This window comes from Mobula birostris, chromosome 11 (genome assembly GCF_030028105.1).
Source record: "Mobula birostris isolate sMobBir1 chromosome 11, sMobBir1.hap1, whole genome shotgun sequence".
Classification (NCBI taxonomy): domain Eukaryota; kingdom Metazoa; phylum Chordata; class Chondrichthyes; order Myliobatiformes; family Myliobatidae; genus Mobula; species Mobula birostris.
In genome coordinates, this window is record NC_092380.1 from 7,174,757 (window position 1) to 7,195,188 (window position 20,432).

Consider the following 20,432-nt stretch of genomic DNA (forward strand, 5'->3'; position numbering starts at 1 on the left):
GACACCAAGTCCCGCCGAAGGGTTTCGGCTTGAAATGTCAACTGCACTTTTTTCCCTTAAAGATGCTGCCTGGCAAGTGTGTGTTGCTTGGACTTCCAGCATCTGCAGATTTTTATCATCTTTGTGGTGATTGCAAGCTTGATCTCAATGTCTCAGGGGTTTGGATTGGTTTGGACGTCAATGGTAAGGGTATGGAGGTTTCCGGTCCCAGTGCAGGTTGATATGAGTAGGCAGTTTAAATGGTTTGGTACCGGTTAGCTGGGCTGTGTTGCACTTTGATTCTGTGCAGGACAGTCAACTGGAGTAGATGGTCATGTGAAAGGATAGGGGGTGTGGGACTGGGAGGCCTCTGCCATACAGCATCTGAGGAGATGAATTTCCCCCATTGATGCTGCCTGATCTTGCCTGTTGCTTCGTATTCTGGCGTCTGGTGACTTTTGTACAGATTGGAACTGTGCTGTGGAGGGGAGAGACACGGGCAGGCTTGTGCAGACAAAACTACACTCTATCCGAGAGGAACTTCCTCGATGCTCCCAGCTGGCGGAAGTGATGCTCGGGGGGAAGGCGGGACATCCGGGAGGTTGGCGCCAGGTGGGGAACAGCGAAGTGAAAGTGGATCGCGGCGCCGAGCCGGGACGTCCCTGGCAGGTCGGTCCCCGCCGAGTCGGCTCCGGTGTCCGGCGGCGGCCGCTTCCGAACGGCGCGGCGGCTCTCCAGTGGGGATTGGGGTCGGGCTGAGAGCCCGTAGGTGAGGGAGCGCCCCTTTAGAGCGGGGAGGCTCTCCGTGAAGCAGGAGGGTGGGGGAGCGCGCCTTTAGTGGAGGGAGACGGAAGGGGGAGCGCCCCTTTGGAGGAGGGAGCGTCCCTTTAGAATGAGGAGGCTGTGTGAAGCAAGAGGATGGGGAGCGCCCCTTTAGTGGAGGGAGACGGAAGGGGGGAGCGCCCCTTTGGAGGAGGGAGCGTCCCTTTAGAGTGAGGAGGCTGTGGGAAGGGCCCCTTTAGTGGAGGGAGACGGAAGGGGAAGCGTCCCTTTAGAGGAGGGACGGGGGAGGGGTGGGAGCGTCCCTTTAGTGGAGGGAGAAGGGAGCGTCCCCTTTAGAGGGGGAGGGTGGGAGTGTCCCTTTAGAAGAGGGAAGGAAAGTGGAGGGAGGGCAAAAGAGAGTGTCCTTAGAAGGGAAAGGCTGTTGAGAGAAGGGCAGGGTGAAGCTCCTCTTAGAGGAGGGTGGAGAGGGCAATTTTTTTAGGGGAGGGAGCACCCCTTTTAATGGTGGGGAAGAGAGGAAAGGAAATCCTAGATTGTTTCAGTATTGTGAGGGGGTGGAGGATTGACAAGGTGAGGATGGGGCAAAACTATTCAGTGCAGAGACAATTAGCGTAAACTATATTAAAAAAAAATCAGAGTTCAAATCAAGATCTTCACAGTAAGATTGAAGAGATTACGACACAAATAGCTGATTACTGGGGGGAGGGTTTCAGCACTGTTTCAAAAGAACAGACCAAATGTGACGACGGTTAATCCAGAAAGTATCAGATTGGTGTTGAGTTGTGATTTAGAGGTAGTGGATGGCTTTGGGTTGAGATCATGAATCATGAGATCAGGAAAGGAGATGCAGTTAGGAGTTGTCTTAATTCCCGCCCCCCCCAACCCAAATGTGACCTTTTCAGTAGCACAGATCATAATAGGGAATCGTAATTGTCAGGAGATTTGAACCTACATGTTGATTTGTCAAGCAAAGCTAGCAAATGTATTGAAGAATTAGTGGTATGCAAATCAGAATCAGGCTTATGTCGTGGAATTTGTTGTCTTTGCGGCAGCTGTACAACATAATCATCATGATCACCATGTTGTGTGACGTAGGCGATCATGATCTTGGACCACAGTTGTCCTTGGCAAGCCTTTCTACAGAAGTGGTTTGCCGTTGCCTTGTGGACAGTGTCTTTATAAGACGGGTGACCCCAGCCATTACCAATACTCTTCAGAGATTGTCTGCCTGGCGTCAGTGGTCGCGTAACCAGGACTTGTGATATGCACCAGCTGCTCATACGACCATCCACCACCTGCTCCCATGCCTTCACGTGACCCTGACTGGGGGCAAAGAGGTGCTGCTCCTTGCCCAGGGGTGACCTGCAGGCTAGCGGAGGGAAAGAGAGCCTTACACCTCCTTTGGTAGAGACGTATCTCCACCCTGACACCCTACATTAAAAAACAAATTACAAAAATAAATAAATATATATATAATAATAATAAAATAATTAGGTCAAAAAGAGAGCAAAAAGAAAAATGGTGAGGTAGCGTACCTGGGTTCATTGTCCATTCAGAAATCTGATGGTGGAGGGTAGGAAGTTGTTCCTGAAACGTTGAGTGTGTGACTTCACTGACATGTATCAAGAGATTTATTGTTTAACTTCAATAATACTGTGCAAGACATAATTATTAGGATTAACATTGTGCAAAAGTTAGAGAGGTAGTTAGTGTTCACGGACCGTTCAGAAATCTGATGGTGGAGGGGAAGAAACTGTTCCTGAAACATGGAGTGTGGGTCTTCAAGCTCCTGTAATCGTAGCAATGAGTAGATGGCATGTTCCGAAGGGTGAGGGTCTTTAATAACAGATGCCCCCTTGTTGAGGCACCTGCTGTCGAAGGTGCCGTCGATGGAGGGGAGGTTTGTGCCTGTGGTGCAGTCGGTCTCGTCTACAGCCCTCTGCAGCCTCTTGGGATCCTGTGCATTGGAGACACCGTAGCAGGCCAGCCAGAATGCTTTCCACTGTACCTCCACAGAAATTTACCAGAGTCTTTGGTGACATACCAAATCTCCTCAAAGTCCAAACAAAGTTCTTGATGAGTCAAGGTGTCAGAGTTTACGGGGAGAAGGCAGGAGAGCTCGAGGAAGCGACACTGCAGATTAAAACAGCGAGCCGTTGGCCTCCTCCCTCACAGGAGCGATATCTCTCCCTCTTTAGTGAGAGAGAGAGAGAGGGCCTGTTGAGAGGTCAAACTTGGGATGGACTGTAGTTTTTGATAGACTCTGAAACCTGGTGTCTGGGGGCTTTTACTTGCATGGTGGGGGGAGGGTTAGTGGGAGAGTTGTTGATGCCTTTGCTGAAGCAAGCGGGGAAAGAGGAGAGGGAGGGTTGATGCAGTTTGTGCGTGGAAGGGGGAGGGAGGCTTTGGGGTTCTAATGCTTTTCAGTCATTCTTTGTTTTTTTTTCCCTCTCTGTTTTGTGGATGTTTGTGAAGAGTAAGGAATTCAGGTTGTATACTGTATACATTATCTGATATTGAACCATTGAGAGGGAAAATAAATCAGACATGATTGAATGATGGAGCAGACTCGATGGGCTGAATGGCCTAATTCTGCTTCTCTGTCTTCTGGACTTACAGAAGAGCCGGTGTGGCTTCTTTTTGGTTGCATCAGAGATTGTTTCTTCGAGCAATGTGTTACAGAACTTACCGGAAAACTAATCGAGAAAATCGCCGAGATTCCCTTCATTTATTTGGGACACAATGCCGCTTAATTGGGACAGGAGACTGTTACTAAACAGTTTCTAACTAGTGTCACTTGTGTGCGCTTGTGTGGCTGTTAGACATTACAGAGTGAGCAGTTTTTAAATAACGTCAGTTGCGTTATGTTATCCATTTGGGCCGACAGACGTTGATTCAAAAAGCTGTGATTTTTCCATCATTTTGCTTTCTTTATTTTGACTTCATGCAGGGAGGCAACAAAGCTATTCTCTTATCTGCTCTCGGTGTCTGCACTGATCTTGTTCATTTACTGTTAATAAAAAGAACACGGCAGTGTGTACATGCCAGATGAATTCCTCCGTCAATAACTATTGGGAATGAATACACAGTTCTATAGTACTGTAGTCATATTGATAGTCTAATTTGTCCAGTATTTTATTTAGAAGCCTAATTTGTTTCTCAGTTAAGCAATAGTTTGTCTTTTTTATTCCTCTAACAATTTCCGTGAAACTTTGGCTAATTGGAGCAAAATGTTCTGGTCCCAATGTGTCCCAATTAACCAGAGTCCATTTGGATAGTTCGTCCATTGACCTTAGCAGGAATTGATCCCAACTTATGACGTCCAGCTGAAGGATCTCGGCCTGAAACATCGACTGTACTCTTTTTCATAGAAGCTGCCTGGCCTGCTGAGTTCCTCCAGCATCGCTTGGGTTTTCTGCATCTGCAGAGTTTTTTTTCTTGTTTCTGACACCCGCTGTCGTTGGGGTCTACATGATGCGCAGACCAGTAGGATATGGAGAGCAAGCTGTTGCCCGTGCAGGAAGCTCCCCCTCTCCACGCGTCTGAAGGGCAGAGGCCCTTACGGTTTGGCAGGAGTTGCCAGTCAGCGTTGAACTCGATGTAGGACTGCCTTGGGGACTTCAACTCTGGGTTTTTCCTCAGGGTTTACTCCCAAAGCCTTCCCCAGGAGTGGGTGTAGCCACAAGGCAGCGGAGGTTTGATATCAGAGTTTTACTTCTGGATGAGCTGCCAACCACGGCTGTCAAGTCCCATCGTCCCGAAGTGACTGGTTTTAAGGCGCCCAGTAACCCACCTTTGCCCCTTCTCCTGTCAGTAAAAGTGGTTCAGTTTCAATCCCAATTAGAAAATGAGATTCCGGGAGGAACAGGCCTGACCTGTATTTAACAAGGGAAAGGTTGAATTGTAGAAGAGGGCGGACAGGGTGACAAGGGCTTGTGTTCACACTCCTTTATATTCTTAATGTCTTTCTGACCCCCGCCTCCATTATTTTCACTCTCTTCCCAGCAGGATGAGTTCCCAGAAGCCTTTGCTGTGTCCGTGGCTCATCACGCAAGTAGACAGCGGCCAGTACCCCGGCCTCTGCTGGGTAAATAAAGAGAAGAGGCAGTTCAGGATTCCTTGGAAACACTGCTTGAGACAGAACATCTCCTCGGATGATGTCAAGATATTTGAGGTAACGCTAAAGTAAAAACAAAATGCTGGCAATAGTCGTGGACAGTCGGGCAGCATCTGCAGAGAGGCAGAGAGTATTTCATAATCAGGTTGCATATCATCGGCATATATCGTGAAATTTGTTAACTTTCTGGCAGCAGTACAATGCGATAGATGATAAATATAGGGGATAAAACCTGATTTTACAGTAAGTTTACATGTGCATATTAAATAGTTAAATTAAAATAAATTAGATTAGATTAGATTCAACTTTATTGTCATTGTGCCGATACAAAGCCAATGAAATGCATTTAGCATCTGACCAGAAATGCAAAGAATAGTGTTATTTACAAAATAACTGCGAACAAAAAAGTTGCTACAGCACACAAATATGTAAGTACTGAGACAGTACAATACGGGTGCAATACTGCTTAGCGCTGTGATGTGAGGTTCAGCAGGGTCACAGCCTCAGGGAAGAAGCTCTTTCTGTGCCTGCTGGTGCGGGAGCGGAGGCTCCTGTAGCGCCTACCGGATGGGAGGAGAGTAAAAAGTCCATGGTTAGGGCGAGATGCATCCCTGATATATGGTGCAAAAACAGAAATTTTTAAAAAAGTAGTGAGGTCGTGTTAATGGGTTCAATGTCCGTTCAGAAATCAGTTGACAGAGGGGAAGAAGCTGTTCCTAAATCGCTGAGTGTGTACCTTCAGGCTCTGGTACCTCCTTCCTGATGCGACGATGAGGACAAGACGTGTCCTGGGTGGTGGGGGTCCGTAATGATGGAAGCCAGCTTTCTGAGGCACCGCTCCTAGATGTCTTGGATACGGCAGAGGCTGGTACCCATGATGGCTCTAACTCAGCTCAGTGATCTATCTTCTGAGTGAGGATATTAGAGATATCCTCATCAATCAGTATACAGTGGGTGTTATAGTGGTTCGTGCAACGCTGTTACAGCTGGGGGAGTGGGAGCTCAGAGTTCGATTCCAGCGTCCTCTGTAAGAAAGTTTGTATGTTCTTCCCGCGTGTGTGTGTGTGTTTCTTTCAGGTGCTCCGGTTTCCCCCCTGTACCGGTTAGTCAGTTAATTGGTCATTGTAAATTGCCCCGTGGTTAGGCTGCAGTGGGATCTTGGTGACTTTTCCAATCCCCGAGTCCCAAGAATGAGAGGAAACTTTGCTGCTTTGCAGTCATTTAGTTTGAAGTTTAAAGGAGCAGATGCAGAGCACGTGAAACCAGGTCAGAAGCGAAGGAGCAAAGGTGATCCAAAGATAGGCTTTTGCAAACACTGGCACTTTTATACTCGAGATCACACAAATTCCTGAGTTTAGGAGGGACCAATGGAAATGCACAGGCATATCATGTGTTAACAGTTAGTCAATGAAAATGAAACCATGATGTAACTGGTAAACTACGTTTCTGCTGGTAAGGGGACGCAAAACCATTTGTTCTGAAAGTATCCATGTTTGTTAGAAATAAAAGCTATGATTTTAGTCTTGCATTAATTCAACTAATATCTTATTTAAAAACAAATAAAAACAACCGATTCCAATAGCTAGGGTTAAATTGGTGGGTTGTTGGGTGGGGCAGCTCAGTAGGTCGGAAGGGTATGTTCCACGTTGTGTCTCTAAATAAGTAAGTAAACACATTTTGTTTGAGAGAAGGAGAATAAAGGGAATTTCATTGTCCTGAAGCATTAACTTTGTCTCAGTCTCTACAGATGCTGCCTGACAGGTTGAGTATTTTTTTCAGATTTTTCTGATAAACATGCTAACACGCTCCCTCCAACAGCGTGGGATTTTAAATCGATGCGCTGTTTGTTCGGATTTCCAGCAGTTTCTCTGCATTTTAGACAAGCGTTTTCTCTTTTTGTAATATTTAAAAAAGATTTTGTTTGACTTAATATTTGGAAGTAATGTTACTTCATTTTAAGAAAACACAGTGCATTGTTGTAGACGTTTATGACCCGTATCGAATTGATTGTGAGACTGAGCAACCGATTGTTAGTTACTGCTTGATACACCACTGGTGTTTAGGGCAGCAATGAAGGTCCTCCATCTCTGGTGGTGTTCAGGGCTTCCTTCATCGTGTCAGTAGCTTCCTCTGGGTTTTCACTACTGTCACTCATGCAAGTCCCTGGGTGGAGACTCAGGAATACCGTCACACTCAGATGTAGAAGGATTCTTCATTGCTGTTTCCATAACAATTTTGTTTTATCAGTCAGGGTTGTTAGCCCTGAGCTGAACCCCCGAACCTGGAGGACTGGTGGACCACTTTTAGTCTGGCCTCCGCCCTTTGACCTGTTTGGCATGGGTGACCCTACCAAGAGCCAAAGCATAAAACCCTGACTCCAGCCAGCATAGCTGTCCGGGTCATTGAGGCACGTGAGTCTCCAAACCACGACAAGGTTGTGGTCCTCTTCTTGCAAGTGTGGCCAATTGTGTGGTAAATCATTTGGCTCTTCTACGCACGGAACTTCTATGTCTCTTTTCGCGGGTGCATATTTTCATTACGGTGGGTCCAGTTTGTCACTTGAGCAGGTAAATTGACCAGTGTGTACAGTTGCTAGTATGATTCAGCAAAAATGTTTAATCGTACTGTTGTTGTTGTTCTTGCTCCGCGTATGCTGTATGTAACAGTTTAATTGCAGTGTTATCGTATATACACAGGCAACTTTATTAAGTACCCTGCTCGTTAATGCAAATATCTAATCAGCCCATCATGTGGCAGCAACTCAATGCATAAAAGCATGCAGACATGGTCAAGAGGTTCAGTTGTTACTCAGACCAAACATTAGAGTGGGGAAGAAATGTGATCTAAGTGACTTTGACCGAGGACTAATTGTTGGTGCCAGATGGGGTGGTTTGAGTATCTCAGAAACTGCTCAGCTCTTGGGATTTTCACTCACACACACACACACACACACACACACACACACACACACACACACACACACACACACACACACACACACACACACACCACTCTCCAGAACTTACAGAGAATGGTGTGAGAAACAAAAACCATCCCGTGCGTGGCAGTTCTGTGGGCCTTGTTAATGCCCTGTGAGGTTAGAAGAGAATGACCAGACTGGTTCAAGCTGACAGGAAGGCGACAGTAACTCAAATAACAACCCGTTACAACAGTGGTGTGCAGAAGAGCATCTCCGAATGCACAACATATCGAACCTTGAAGTGGATGGGCTACAGCAGCAGAAGACCATGAACGTACAATCTGTGGCCACTTTATTAGGTACAGGAGGTACCTGAGCAGATGCTAACATGTTTTTGTATGCTTTGCAGGCTTGGGCAATAGCCAGTGGCCGGTACAGAGTAGGAATCGATGCTCCAAATCCCCCTGTGTGGAAGAGAAACTTCCGAAGTGCTTTAGCACGAAAGAAGCATTTCCGCAGAGTTCAGGACAACAGGAGTGATCCCCTCGACCCCCACTTGATCTACGAGATCCATAACTCCGGTGAGTAACCTCAGTCTGTCATTCCAAAGTTCAAAGTTAAATTTATTATCAAAGCACATAGAAGTTAACGCTGGCTGGTGGTGTCGTGGCATCCGCACCCGGACTGCGGGGCGAGTGGCCCCGAGTTCGAATCCGGCCAGCTCCTTGCTTGTGTGCTTTCCACCCGTGCTGGGCTGAGCATCGAGCTAGCCACTCGGCCTCGTGGAAAAATAGACAAATGCGTCAGAAACAGCAGAAATGCCCAGAAGGCGCGCGAAGGAACAACAACGTATGTGTCACCACGTACAACCCCAAGATTCGGTTTACTGTGCGCATTCACAGTAAATCCAAGAAACACAATCGGTTCTCCCCAAGTTACGAGCGTCCAACGTGCGTTAAAATCTGTACGTGCGATGGAGCGTTTGAGTGACGAGCAGGATAGACCTGCTGGCATCTTCTGCTGCCTGGCAACTCAGTCTGCCTCTCTGACTTGAGAATTGTTTGGGGTACAAACAGTCTGCTCTAACCTGGCGGTTACCCGTATGGAAGATGGGCAGTCAGTTCCTTAAGAGGTTACTGTGATAATGTTCTCTGGGTATTTTATTAGGTACCACCTGGACCTAATCAAGTGGCCGCTGAGTGTATGCTTGTGGTCTTCTGCTGCTGTAGCCCGTCCACTTCAAGTTTCGACATCAGGTGCTCTTCAGCACACCATTGTAACGTGTGGTTATTTGAGTTACTGTTGCCTTTCTGTCTTGCCATTCTCCTCTGATCTCCCTCATTAACAAGGCATTTTCGCCCTTGGAACTGCTTATTGGGTGTTTTATTTGTTTTTCGCACCGTTCTCTGTAAACTCTAGAGGCTGTTGTGTGTGAAAATCCCAGGAGATCAGCAGTTTCTGAGATACTCAAACCACCCCATCTGGCACCAGCTATCATTGCACAAAGTCACTGGGATCACGTTTCTTCCCCATTCTGATGTTTGGTCTGAACAGCAGCTGAACCTCTTGACCGTGTCTGCGTGCTCTTATGCATGGAGTTGCTGCCGAGCGAATGGCTGATTATATATTTGCATTAACGAGCGGGTGCACCTATTAAAGGGGCCACTGAGTGTAGCGCATTAATCTGCCTTTAAGACCAAGTAAAGGGTAAGCAGTGTGATCTCTGACACCTGTCTGTTGGAGCATAAAGAGCTTTGATTTAGCATTTTGTCTAGCAGATGGCAAGTCTGACTCTAGCTCCCCCACTCCCACAGACTGCAGAGATCCCACGCAATTCTTGTCAAATCTCATTCTGTCACCAATGACTAGATAGAAACTTGAAGAGGGCACTGAGCAGTTCTGGGCTCCGTTTCTAAGAAAGGATGCGCTGGCATTGGAGAGGGTCCAGAGGAGGCTCACAGTTAACGTACGAGGTGTGTTTGATGGCTTTGGTCCTGTGCTTACTGGAGACGAATGGAAGGGAGGGTGAATCTTATTGAAGCCTATGGGATGTTGAAAGGCCGGGGTAGAGTGGACATGGAGAGGATGTTTCCTGTTCTGGGTGAGACTAGAACCCGAGGGCATGGCCTCAGAGTAGAAAGACGCCACTGTGGAACCGAGACGAGGAATTTCTTCAGCCGGAGGGCGGGGAATCTGTACAATTCACTGCCACGAACGGCTGTGGAGGCCAGGTCTTTGGGTGCATTTAAAGCAGAGGTTGATTGGTTGTGGGGAGAAGGCAGGGGAATGGGGTCAAGGGGGGATAATCGATCAACTGTGATGGGAATGGCATTGCATACTCGAGGGGCTGAATGGCCTAATTTGCTCCTGTGTCTTATGACAGGGACTTCCCAGTAGAATGACTGATGGAGATGGAGTGGAGGGTAGCAAATACAACACAGTACAGGCCTTTCAGCCTGTATGTTGTGTTCACGTTTTAACCCACTCTACGATCAATCTAACTCTTCCCTTCCACATAGCCGTCCACTTTTCTTTCATCCAGGTGTCTGAAGAGTGTCTTAAATGTCCCTAATATACTAACCTGTACCATCACCCCCAACAGTGCATTCCTTGATCTTCATGCACTCTATGTTAAAAAACCTACCTCTGATGTTCCCCCCCACCCCCCAATACTTTCCTCTGATCACCTTAAGATTACCTCCTGTATTAGCCATTTCCTCCCTGTGAAGAAGTCTCTGGCTGTCTACTCTTATCTGTACCTTTTGTCATCTTGTACACCTTATGTCAGGTCACCTCCTTTTCCCCCAAAGAGAAGACACCTAGCTCGCTCAACCGATCCTCATAAAACCTGCTCTGTAGTCCAGGAAGCCTCCTGGTAAATCTCCTCCGCACCCTCCCTAAAGTTTCCACTTCCTTCCTATAATGGAGTGAGCAGAACAGAACACAATACCGTGGTCTAACCAGAGTTTTGCCGAGTCGCAGTGTTACCTCGCGGCCTTCAGCCCCTGAATAACGGAAGCCACCTGAACCACTCCTATCAACTTTGGGAGACCTGTGAATATAGACCACAAGATCTCTCCGGTCATCCACACTGCTAAGGATTCTGCCGTGTTCTCCGCTTTCAAGTTTGTTCCAAAGTGTGTCACTTCACAAGGCTCCCGGTTGAATTCCGCCTGCAGGGAGGGAGATGCAGCGTGATGGAGGAGGAGGGGCCTTGGAAGGCATGAGCAGGGGACGATCATTGGGCCCTTGAGCTAACTCTGCCCCTCATCGAGGGAGGAAGGGCTGGGAGGCTTCCGTCAGTCAGGGCTGACCATGGATGTTGAGTCCTAGCTGTCTAGATACACAAGCCAGGGCAGTACCATCTGGAGAGCAAGCTGTTGCCCCCTCTCCACACCTGATGAGTCCAGAGGAACGGCAAAGACCAATACAGTTTGGTACCAGCAGCGTCTCAGGAGTTGCCAGTCAGCGTTGAGCTCAACGTAGCGCTGCCTTAGGGACTCCATTGCCAGATTTTTTCCTCGCGGGGGTTTACTCCCGAAGCCTTCCCCGTGAGTGGGTATAGCTGCAAGGCAGTGGAGGTTTGAGATCAGAGTTTGCCTTCTCCTAAACGAGCTGCCAACCACAATGAGCTCCATCTGCCCGAAGCGACTGGTTTTACGGCACCAGTAACCCGCCTTTGCCCCCTCCTTTCGGTAGAAGCAGCCCACCTGGGGCTTAGTAGCGAAGCTGCATGTGAAGGCCAGGAGGTGGTCTTGGTTATCAGGGGCTATTTGAGGCGCACGTCAATGGGAGCATTAAATTGGCAGTGGGAGCTTGTGTCCATTATCACTCCCAGCTATAACAATATTAAGGGGTTGGGAAAACATGGGAGGAATTCAGGTAGGTGGGCTTGGTGTGTAGACTTGGTTGGGTGGAGTGGGATGAAGAGGTTAGTAAGGGGTCGGAGGCCAAGGGAATGTGAAGGTGGGTCATCAGGGGAGGGAGGACTCGTGGCACATGAGGGATGGAGCGGGAGCTGTGGTGGAAGTGGCAGTGGATAGGGGAAGGAGGGCTGGTGGGTTTGAGAGAGAGCGAGTTGATAGGAGTGCGGTGTGTATGGGGGGAAACTAAGCATCTTAGAGGAGGCGTGGGAAGCAGAAATAACGATTGTTCAAGAAGAAAGAATTAAAGAAATATCTACACACAAAATGCTGGAGAAACTCAGCAGGTCAGGCAGCATCGATGGAGAGGAGTAAACTCTGTTCTTTCAGACCATATAGCCACGTTAAAATGTCTCACTGCTTTGATCAATAATGGGCCATTGGGGTCACAGTTTTCGATTGGGGTCCGAGTATGTCGGTACAGTTTTGTTTCCGTCAGGCAGTGTTTCCCAGTCAGGCGTACAATGCAGGTTCTAAAGCCATGGAGATCGTGTGCCAGGGTAGCTGATAAATGGCCATGTGGTCTGTTGAGGGAGGGGAGTGGACACGGAGTGATCCCTATATAATACTGGTCATCCCAGTGGATTAAACCCCACCCAAGCTGGTGGATGGAATGCAATGGGGTGTGGTATCAAGAGGCTTTCGAGGTTTAAGCTCGGTTGTAGCTGGTAGGACGTGGACGGACAGCCGTCTGCTGGGAGTGCGATCTGAAGGAAACCGGAGCGTTGCAGACAGGAGTGCAAAGATTGCAGCTAATGTCAGCACTCTGAGCTGCGTGTCAAATGCGTCGACGACTTGGAGCCCCTTGCAAACCTTCACCTCATGCACGCAATGCAGGTGCACGCTCCCGTGCTGAGCGACAGACGAACTGACACCTACGTAGATCAAGCAGAGGACCGTTCTGTAAGAGACTTTCCCCCTTTATCTCAAAGGAGAAAGTCTGCAGACGCTGGAAATCCGAGCAACACACACAAAATGCTGGAGGAACTCAGCAGGCCAGGCAGCATCTAGGAAAAGAGTGCTGTCGATGTTTTAGGGTCCTGCCGAAGGGTTTCGGCCTGAAACGTGGACTACTCTTTTGCGAGATGCTGCCTGGCCTGCTGAGTTCCTCCAGCATTTTATGTGTGTTCCCCCCTTATCTTTCAGGCAGATTTCCAGTGATCGCTGGTGGTCTGGCCGGCAGATGGGAAACCTCTTGGGCTGTCCTTCCCCCTCAGACTGGGCAAGAAGAAGGAATCCCCTCTGTACACAGCCAATCCCCAAGCCCAAGTTATCGCAGAGGGAGGGCTAAACACATCCGATTTGCCATTCCTTAAGGCCCTTCATAGCCCCTATCTCCCTTAATGAATCAAAAGCAAAGATAAAGATTAGTTTTATTTGTCCTGTGTACACGTCACAGTATTGGACTTTGTTCTCATAATAGAAGAATGTCCCTTTAGAACAGAGATGAGGAGGAATTTCTTTAGCCAGAGGGTGGTGAATCTGCCACAGAAGGCAGCGGAGGCCAAGTCATTGGGTGTTTTTAAAGCAGAGGCCGACAGGATTAGTAAGGGCGTCAGAGGTTACGGGGAGAAGACAGGAGAATGGTGTTGTGAGGGAAAATGAACTAGCCATGATGGAATGGCGGAGCAGACTCGATGGGATGAATGGTTTAATTTTGCTCCTGTGTCTTGTGGTCCTGCATCGAAATGTACAGTGAAATGCGTCGTTTTGTGTCAACCAACAACACCGTCCGAGGATGAGCTGGGGGCAGCCCGCGAGTGTCGCCACGCTTCCGGCGCCAACTAACCGCGCCCACAGTTTTACTAATCTTAACCGGTACGTCTTTGGAACGTGGGAGGAAGCCAGAGGAAACCCACGAGGTCTTGGGCAGAACGTAGAAACTCCTTGCAGACTGCCGCGGGCCATCTAGCACTGTGTTGCGTGAGTTTTGGGTTCCGGCTTGCACTGGGGGCACAGGAGGAGGGCACGCAAAATCTTTGCGGAGATCCTGCGCTCCGCTCACTGCAATGACAGAGGGCCGCCACCGGGCGGCAGACTGTTGGCTACTTTCCATCCGGGAACCCTGCAATATAAGTAGCCATGCTCTTTTTCTTTATCATTGCAGACTTTCCGGAGGGAAATTCACCATCATCCTCAGATCAGATACAAAAGCAGGAAGAGGATGAGGAGGAGGAGGAGGAGGAGGTCTCTGAGGAAGATATGGAGGAGGAGGGGCACCTCACGTCATGGCACCTGTCCCTGAGCACCTTTTCGGACAGTGCAACCCTGAAGGCAGAGGACAAGCTCTCGGAGGGTCGTACTTCCCATCGCGACGCCGCTGGCACTAGTGGGCTGCAGCCAGCCAAGAAGCAAAGGGAAAGTGAGGTGCAGGCCCCCCGGCGAGAGAGTCCGCATAGCAGCACTGCCCTGGAGGACCTGAGCGAGAACTTTGACAGGGAGGCATTCAAGAAAAGGCTGGTGCAGATGCACAGCGAAATGCTTGGCTCGTTATCTAGCCTTTCAGACAGGATGCAGGAGATGGCCAGGAGTATGGAGGTGTCAGTCTCCAACCTTGCACAGGAGGTCCTTTGGAGCCAGGACAGCCTCAGCTCCAGCGTGGAGGTGATACGCAGCTCCATTCCGACCGGCACGGACGCTGCCGCAATGCAGCGGCTGATGGACCGGGTCCTGGCTTCCATGGAGGCGCAGGAGGAGGCTGTTCAAAGTCTCTGCGCCTCCGTGGAGGCCCAGGGTAACCCCAGCCGGGCGCTGCTGGCCGTCAGCCGGGAGCAGGTGGCCGTCATGAGGGAGCAGCGGGAGGCCGTCCGGGAGCAGGTCGCCCTCCTCCGCGATCAGAGGGAGGCCGCGCGGGAGCAGCTGGCCCTCCAGCACGAGCAGATCGCCGCCCTGCGCGAGCAGAGGGCCACCTCCCGTAAGAACACGGCGGCGCTGCGGGAGCAGACGGCCGTCCTGCGGGACCTGGTGGTGGGGATCGGCGCCGGCCTGAAGTCTCTGACGGACGCGGTGCAGTCGGGGACGCAGCAGATCTGCAGGGAGCTGGCCGCCCGCCCCCGGGAGAGGCCCAGCGGCGTTCCGCTTCTCCGGACCAGTGTCCTCCCTCGCAGCATCAGCTTCTCCCCTCGGGCAAAGCCCTTGCCCGTATCCCACGTCAAGGCATCCCGTGCCACAGCTCCCGATGGCAGCGCGCTGGAATCCTGCTCTCCCAGAGGTCGCCATGGGCGCCCACTGCGGACATACACCAAGATAAACAAGCAGCCGCCCCAGGGTGTTGGCACAACAGAACAACCTCCCACAGGCTCTGGGGCATTGAAACGGCCACGCCAGACTTCCGGCAAAATCGAACACTCTCCTCTGGGCGCTAGTATGACAAAGTAGTCGCCCCCTAGTTGCTGGTACATAGTAGGGGCCTCGGCTAAAGTGCACCAGTGCCCCAAGTAAGGTTACCAAGGTAACAGGGTAGGCTGGATGTTAGCTGCAAGGCATTCACAAGAGCAACTATAAACTAATTTATTAGATGTTGGTATTTTGTTTTTATTTTTGCATCCGTTTTACCTGACAAATTAAACCCTTTGCCCAAACGTTTTGTGTGTCAAAAATCTGATGGTAGCGACCAGTGCAATGGGACAATGAGAGTATCGGCTCAGGAACAGTGTTTGTGCGAAGCTATTCTCTCCATCATTGTTAACGAGACTGAGGGAGTTTATCTAAAGCTCATTCCCCTTCAACAAGAGGGCACGTTCCTCTGTTGAACGGAATCATGTTGTCAACATATCCAGTGTTTGGATCCTCTCTCAGGCAAAACATACCCTAGCGCTATTTAATCACGGAGACAATTCTCTGACAGGCTGAGGTGTTATCCTGCTTGATTAGAAAGGCCTGCCGGGTCCCCCCAGCATTTTGTGTGTGTTGCTGACAGGATCTGCAGAATCTCTTCTGTGTCTCAGACTTTATCGTACCAGCGACACAGGTTCATTTCCTGCCGCTGCCCTTGAGTTTGTACGTTCTCCCCGTGACCGCGTGGGTTTCCTCCCACCGTGCAAAGACGTACTGGTTGGTGGGTTAATTGGTCTTTGTAAGTTGTCCCACAATTAGGCCAGGGTTAAATCGGGGGGGTGCGGCTTGAAGGGTCAGAAGGGCCTATTTCAAGGCAGGAGTTGATGGTAGGCGCAAGAGGTTCTGCAGATGTTGGAAATCCAGAGCAACGCACACAAAATGCCGGAGGAACCCAGCAGGTCAGGCAGCATCTATGAAAATGAATAAACAGTCGACGTTTTGGCCTGAGACCCTTCTGCAGGACTGAGAAAGAAGGGAGAAGATGCCAGACTAAAAAGGTGGGGGAGGGAAGAGAACGAGCTAGAAGGTGATAGGTGTGGGAGAGGTAAAGGGCTGGAAAAGAAGGGATCTGATAGGAGAGGAGAGTGGACCATGGGAGAAAGGGAAGGAGGAGGGTTACGGGGGAGCTGATAGACAGGTGAGGAGTAGAGGCCAGAATGGGGAATGGAAGAAGAGCAGGGGGTGGGGGAATGAGAAAAAAGATTACCAGGGGAGATTGATGTTGGGATGATACCTCTGTTATTAAATGGACTGCTTTATCCCTGCTTTCTTCCACCTCTTTGTACTGAAAGATCAAAGATACTGATGTTTTTGTCGGAATATCCTTAGGGATGGTTGCTTTAAAAAACATAAATAAAATCCAGTCCAGTAGTTGTGGTCTTCTCATACTGTGCCAGAGATAAACAAAATTCCATCGATAACAACTAACCGGGTGGCACAATAGCCTAATGGTCAGCACAATGCTTCACAGTACAGGTGACCCGGGTTCAATTCCCGACACTGCCCGTGAGGAGTTTGTACGTTTTCCCTGTGACCGCGTGGGTTTGCTCGCACAGTCCGAAGACGTACCGTTTAGTAGGTTAGTCGGTCACTGTGATTAGGCTAGGGGTGAACTGGGGGGTTGCTGGGCGGTGCTGTTCAAAGGGCCTTCTCCACACTGTGTCTCAGTAGATAAATAAAAACAAAAATCGCCAGAAAAGCTTGGAACCTTCCAGAAAAATACAGAAGCAACTCTACTGTAATTACTATATGTGTGTGTGTGTGATTATATAAAAATACAAGCAGGCATCAGGCATAGCAAAGTTAAATCACAAGCAAAATAACAATGAGGCAATATTTTCATTTTCTTCTCCAGATTCAAATTTATTTACTGCAAGATTCAAAATTACTTACTGTCACTCATCTCTACCGAAGTGAAACACACAATGAAATGTGTCGTTTGCATTAACAACCAACACATTCGAGGGTGTTCTGAAAGTGTTGTTTAGAGTAGGGAAGGTGGGTTGTGCAGTTAGATTTTCATGGATACCTGGGATGCTGAGGTGGAAGGAAATGAAATTGTGGATGGCATTGCAAAGTCTTCCTTACAGAGCAGGCAAGTAGAAATTAGAGTTCCTCTAGGCAGAGTAGAATTGAAAAGTAGGATTTAAAAAGCTATAGAGAAGAAATGGCAGGAGGAATGGAAAAATGAATTAAGGGGCAGGCATTATTTTTCTAGTCACCCACTAGTTAAAAAGGGCTCAGACTGTTACCTTTTAAGTCGTAGAGATATGGTGAAATTTACAAGACTTAGGTTGGGGCATTGTGGGCTAAACTATTATTCAAAGATAATAGGAAAACATTCTACTGGATTATGTGACTGTGGTAGTCCAGAGACAGTCCAGCATGTTTTGCTGAGCTGTCATGTTGTTCAAGAGGCTATCTGGCTTAAATTTATTTTGGTTTTCTATTCAATCTTTGTCTGGCCATCAAGACAATCAACATCTGATTGAAGAGTCTATTGTTCAGTTTATACGTGAGACTAGGTTGTATTCGAGAATTTGAGTCCCTTGAAGTTCTATGATTAGTTATACATCCTGCGGAGGGCTGTGATATGCCTAGATGCGTCTAAACAGCCGGAAATAGAAGAAGAAGAAGAAGAAGAGGATGTTCTGGGGCACCCACAAGTGCCGCCACACATTCTGGTGCCAGCAGAGCACGACTACGGTTGTGACTGGGAATGAAGTCACTGGAGAGACACTGAAGCTGGTGATATCGAAGTCTTTATTCAGCAAAACAAGCAGGCATCATACTGGAGATACTCTTAGAAGAGGCCCCCTGACCCAATATTACATGATTTTTTTATGTGTTAAAGATCAAAGGTAACCGCAGAACAATTCTATAGTTACAATGTATCCTTTGAATTATATATAATTTAAAAACACAAGTACAAGAAAATCTGCTGCTGATGGGAATCCAAAGCAATACACACAATGTGCTGGAGGAACTCAGCGGGTCAGGCAGCATCTGTCGAATCAAGTATCGCTGTGATGATTGTACATTCTAGTATCAATTGTTTGGCGGCAATAAAGTATAAAGTATGAGCATCTTTTCCATAGATGCTTCCTAACCTGCTGAGTTCCTCTGGCATTTTGTGTGTGTTAATTTTCAAACACATAGATCTTCAAACCAATGCCCCAGACACCCAAAACAAATGTGAAGCGCCACTGACTCTGGGCTGCTTTCATGCATATGCAGACATCTCAGGTTAATGGGGTGTTTCTTGGTTTGCAATCAACCCCCATTCTGCAGCTCCAAAAAAAAACATGTCTTGAGCTGCACTTAAACTCAGTCTACAGTCCATGTTCAGATCTGATGACTGGTTGCTGTTGAAATTAATATTTGCTATATATCATAACTCCAGAATACGCCCTAACAAGCAACAAAACAACAACAGCAAAACAAGCCCTGTATCTCCATCCCACCCACACACAAAGTCCTCTAAGCCTAATCTCCTTGTATGGAGTTCATTATATCTGGGTTTGACTCAGAGATGCTGGTGTGATTGAAGTGGATAGTTTCAAATGAAATTATTTTCTTAAGCAATGTTATCACCCAAGTACGAGGAAATCTGCAGATGCTGGAAATTCAAGCAACACACAAAATGCTGGTGGAATGCAGCAGGCCAGGCAGCATCTCTAGGAAGAGGTACAGTCGACGTTTCGGGCCAGGACTAACTGCATTCTTGGTTTGCAATCCACCAGCACTTTGTGTGTGTTGCTTATCACCCAAGTGCTACTTCCAAGTGATCTACACAGATATCTAATACTGAAAGACAAATAGCTCCCTGTTTGTTCATTTACTCAGTGGCCACTGTATTAAGTAACTCCTGTACCTAATAAAGTGGCCACTGGGCATTTGTTTGTGGTCTGCTGGTGAAGCCCATCCATTCAGAGATGCTGCTCTGCACACCACTGTTGTAACATGTGGTTATTTGAGTTACTGTCGCCTTCCTGTCAGCTTGAACCAGTCTGGCCATTCTCCTCTGACCTCTCATTAACAAGGCATTCGTTTCCTCTCAGAACTGCTACTCAACGGATGTTTTTTTTTTGTTTTCACACCATTCTCTGTAAACTCTAGAGTCTGTGTACATGAGAATCCTAGAAGACAGCTGTTTCTGAGATACCAAACTGAGAATGATAGCACCAACTATCATTCCATACTCAAAAGTCCCTTAGATCATACTTCTTCCCCATTCTGATGTCTAGTCTGAACCTCTTGACCATGTCTGTATGCTTTAATGCATTGAGTTGCTGCCACATGATTGGCTGATTAGATAATTGCATTAATGAGCAGATATACAGGTACCTAATAAAGTGGCCACTCTGTATTTGGTTTGGCAGTATTTAAAACCCACGCTCTGTCTTACTCCAGTGTCTTGAGTAGTGGTGGTGTGACGTCGTGAACATCACCTGACGTGTCCAGCAATCATATTTGACTTATTTTTTTTTAAGATCAGATATTGAAAAAATCTGATTAGTAGGAGGTAGAGTTTGTTTTGAGCGGTGGATGCCTGTGGGTGCAGTGTATCAACGTTTCATGATCAGGGGTTCTGAATTATTTTGTGCACATCCAACACCAAGAGGGGCTTCCCAAAATATTAAACAGTTGCAGGGATAAGAAAGCCATGAATTAACCTTTTTTTTTTCCCGGGAGTTTTGCACTGACAGTATGGGAATGCTGCATCCACGAGCAAAATCCTCCCACTGGGCAACACACCCAGAGTGCTGGGGGCACTCAGCAGGTCAGACAGCATCTGTGGAGGGAAATAAGCAGTGGATATTCTGGGCTGAGAGGGCTGCCGGCTCAAATCGTCGACTGTTTATTCCCCTCCATGGATGCTGCCTGACCTGCTGAGTTCCTCCAGCATTTTGTGTGTGCTGCTCAAGATTTTCAACATCCACAGAATCTCTTTGTATCTCCCTCTGGTCATGTTCACCCTTACATATCATTCCTAAGTCTTAATCATTTCATTGTGCGAGCTCAAAAGTGACCTTGTCTCAGTGGTTGATATCATTCCAGTGGTTGTCCAGAGTAATTGTTGTTCTATGTGTGTGGGTACTGACCCCCAGACTGTTAGATATAAACACAAGAGATTCTGCAGTTGCTGGAAATCCAGAGCAGCACATACAAAATACTCAGCAGGTCGGGCAGCATCTTTGGAAAAGAGTAAACGGTGGAAATTTCAGGCCAGGACCCTTCTTCAGGACTGGAAAGGAAGGAAGAAGTCAGAGTGAGAAGCTGGGGGTGGGGAGGAAGAAGTACAAGGTGGAAGGTGATAGGTGAAACTGGGAGAGGGGGAGGGGGTGAAGTAAAGAGCTGGGAAGTTGATTGG

General features: G+C 48.2%; 1 protein-coding gene across 8 annotated transcripts in view; it reads left to right on the top strand.

Annotated features, from left to right (window-relative positions):
- Window positions 1–572: 572 nt before the first annotated feature.
- The window catches only part of LOC140204786 (interferon regulatory factor 3-like), a 65,259-nt gene continuing 45,399 nt past the window's right edge, over window positions 573–20,432 (top strand). For 5 of the 8 annotated variants that reach the window (XR_011887706.1, XR_011887707.1, XM_072271586.1 and 2 more), the window contains exons 1-3: window positions 573–648; window positions 4,771–4,936; window positions 8,209–8,380. Coding sequence is in view for 6 of the 8 variants with exons in the window: in XM_072271586.1 (XP_072127687.1) it covers window positions 4,772–4,936; window positions 8,209–8,380 (337 nt within the window). In the remaining 2 variants the exon portion in view is untranslated. The other 3 variants (XM_072271581.1, XM_072271582.1, XM_072271583.1) reach the window with 3 other exon arrangements.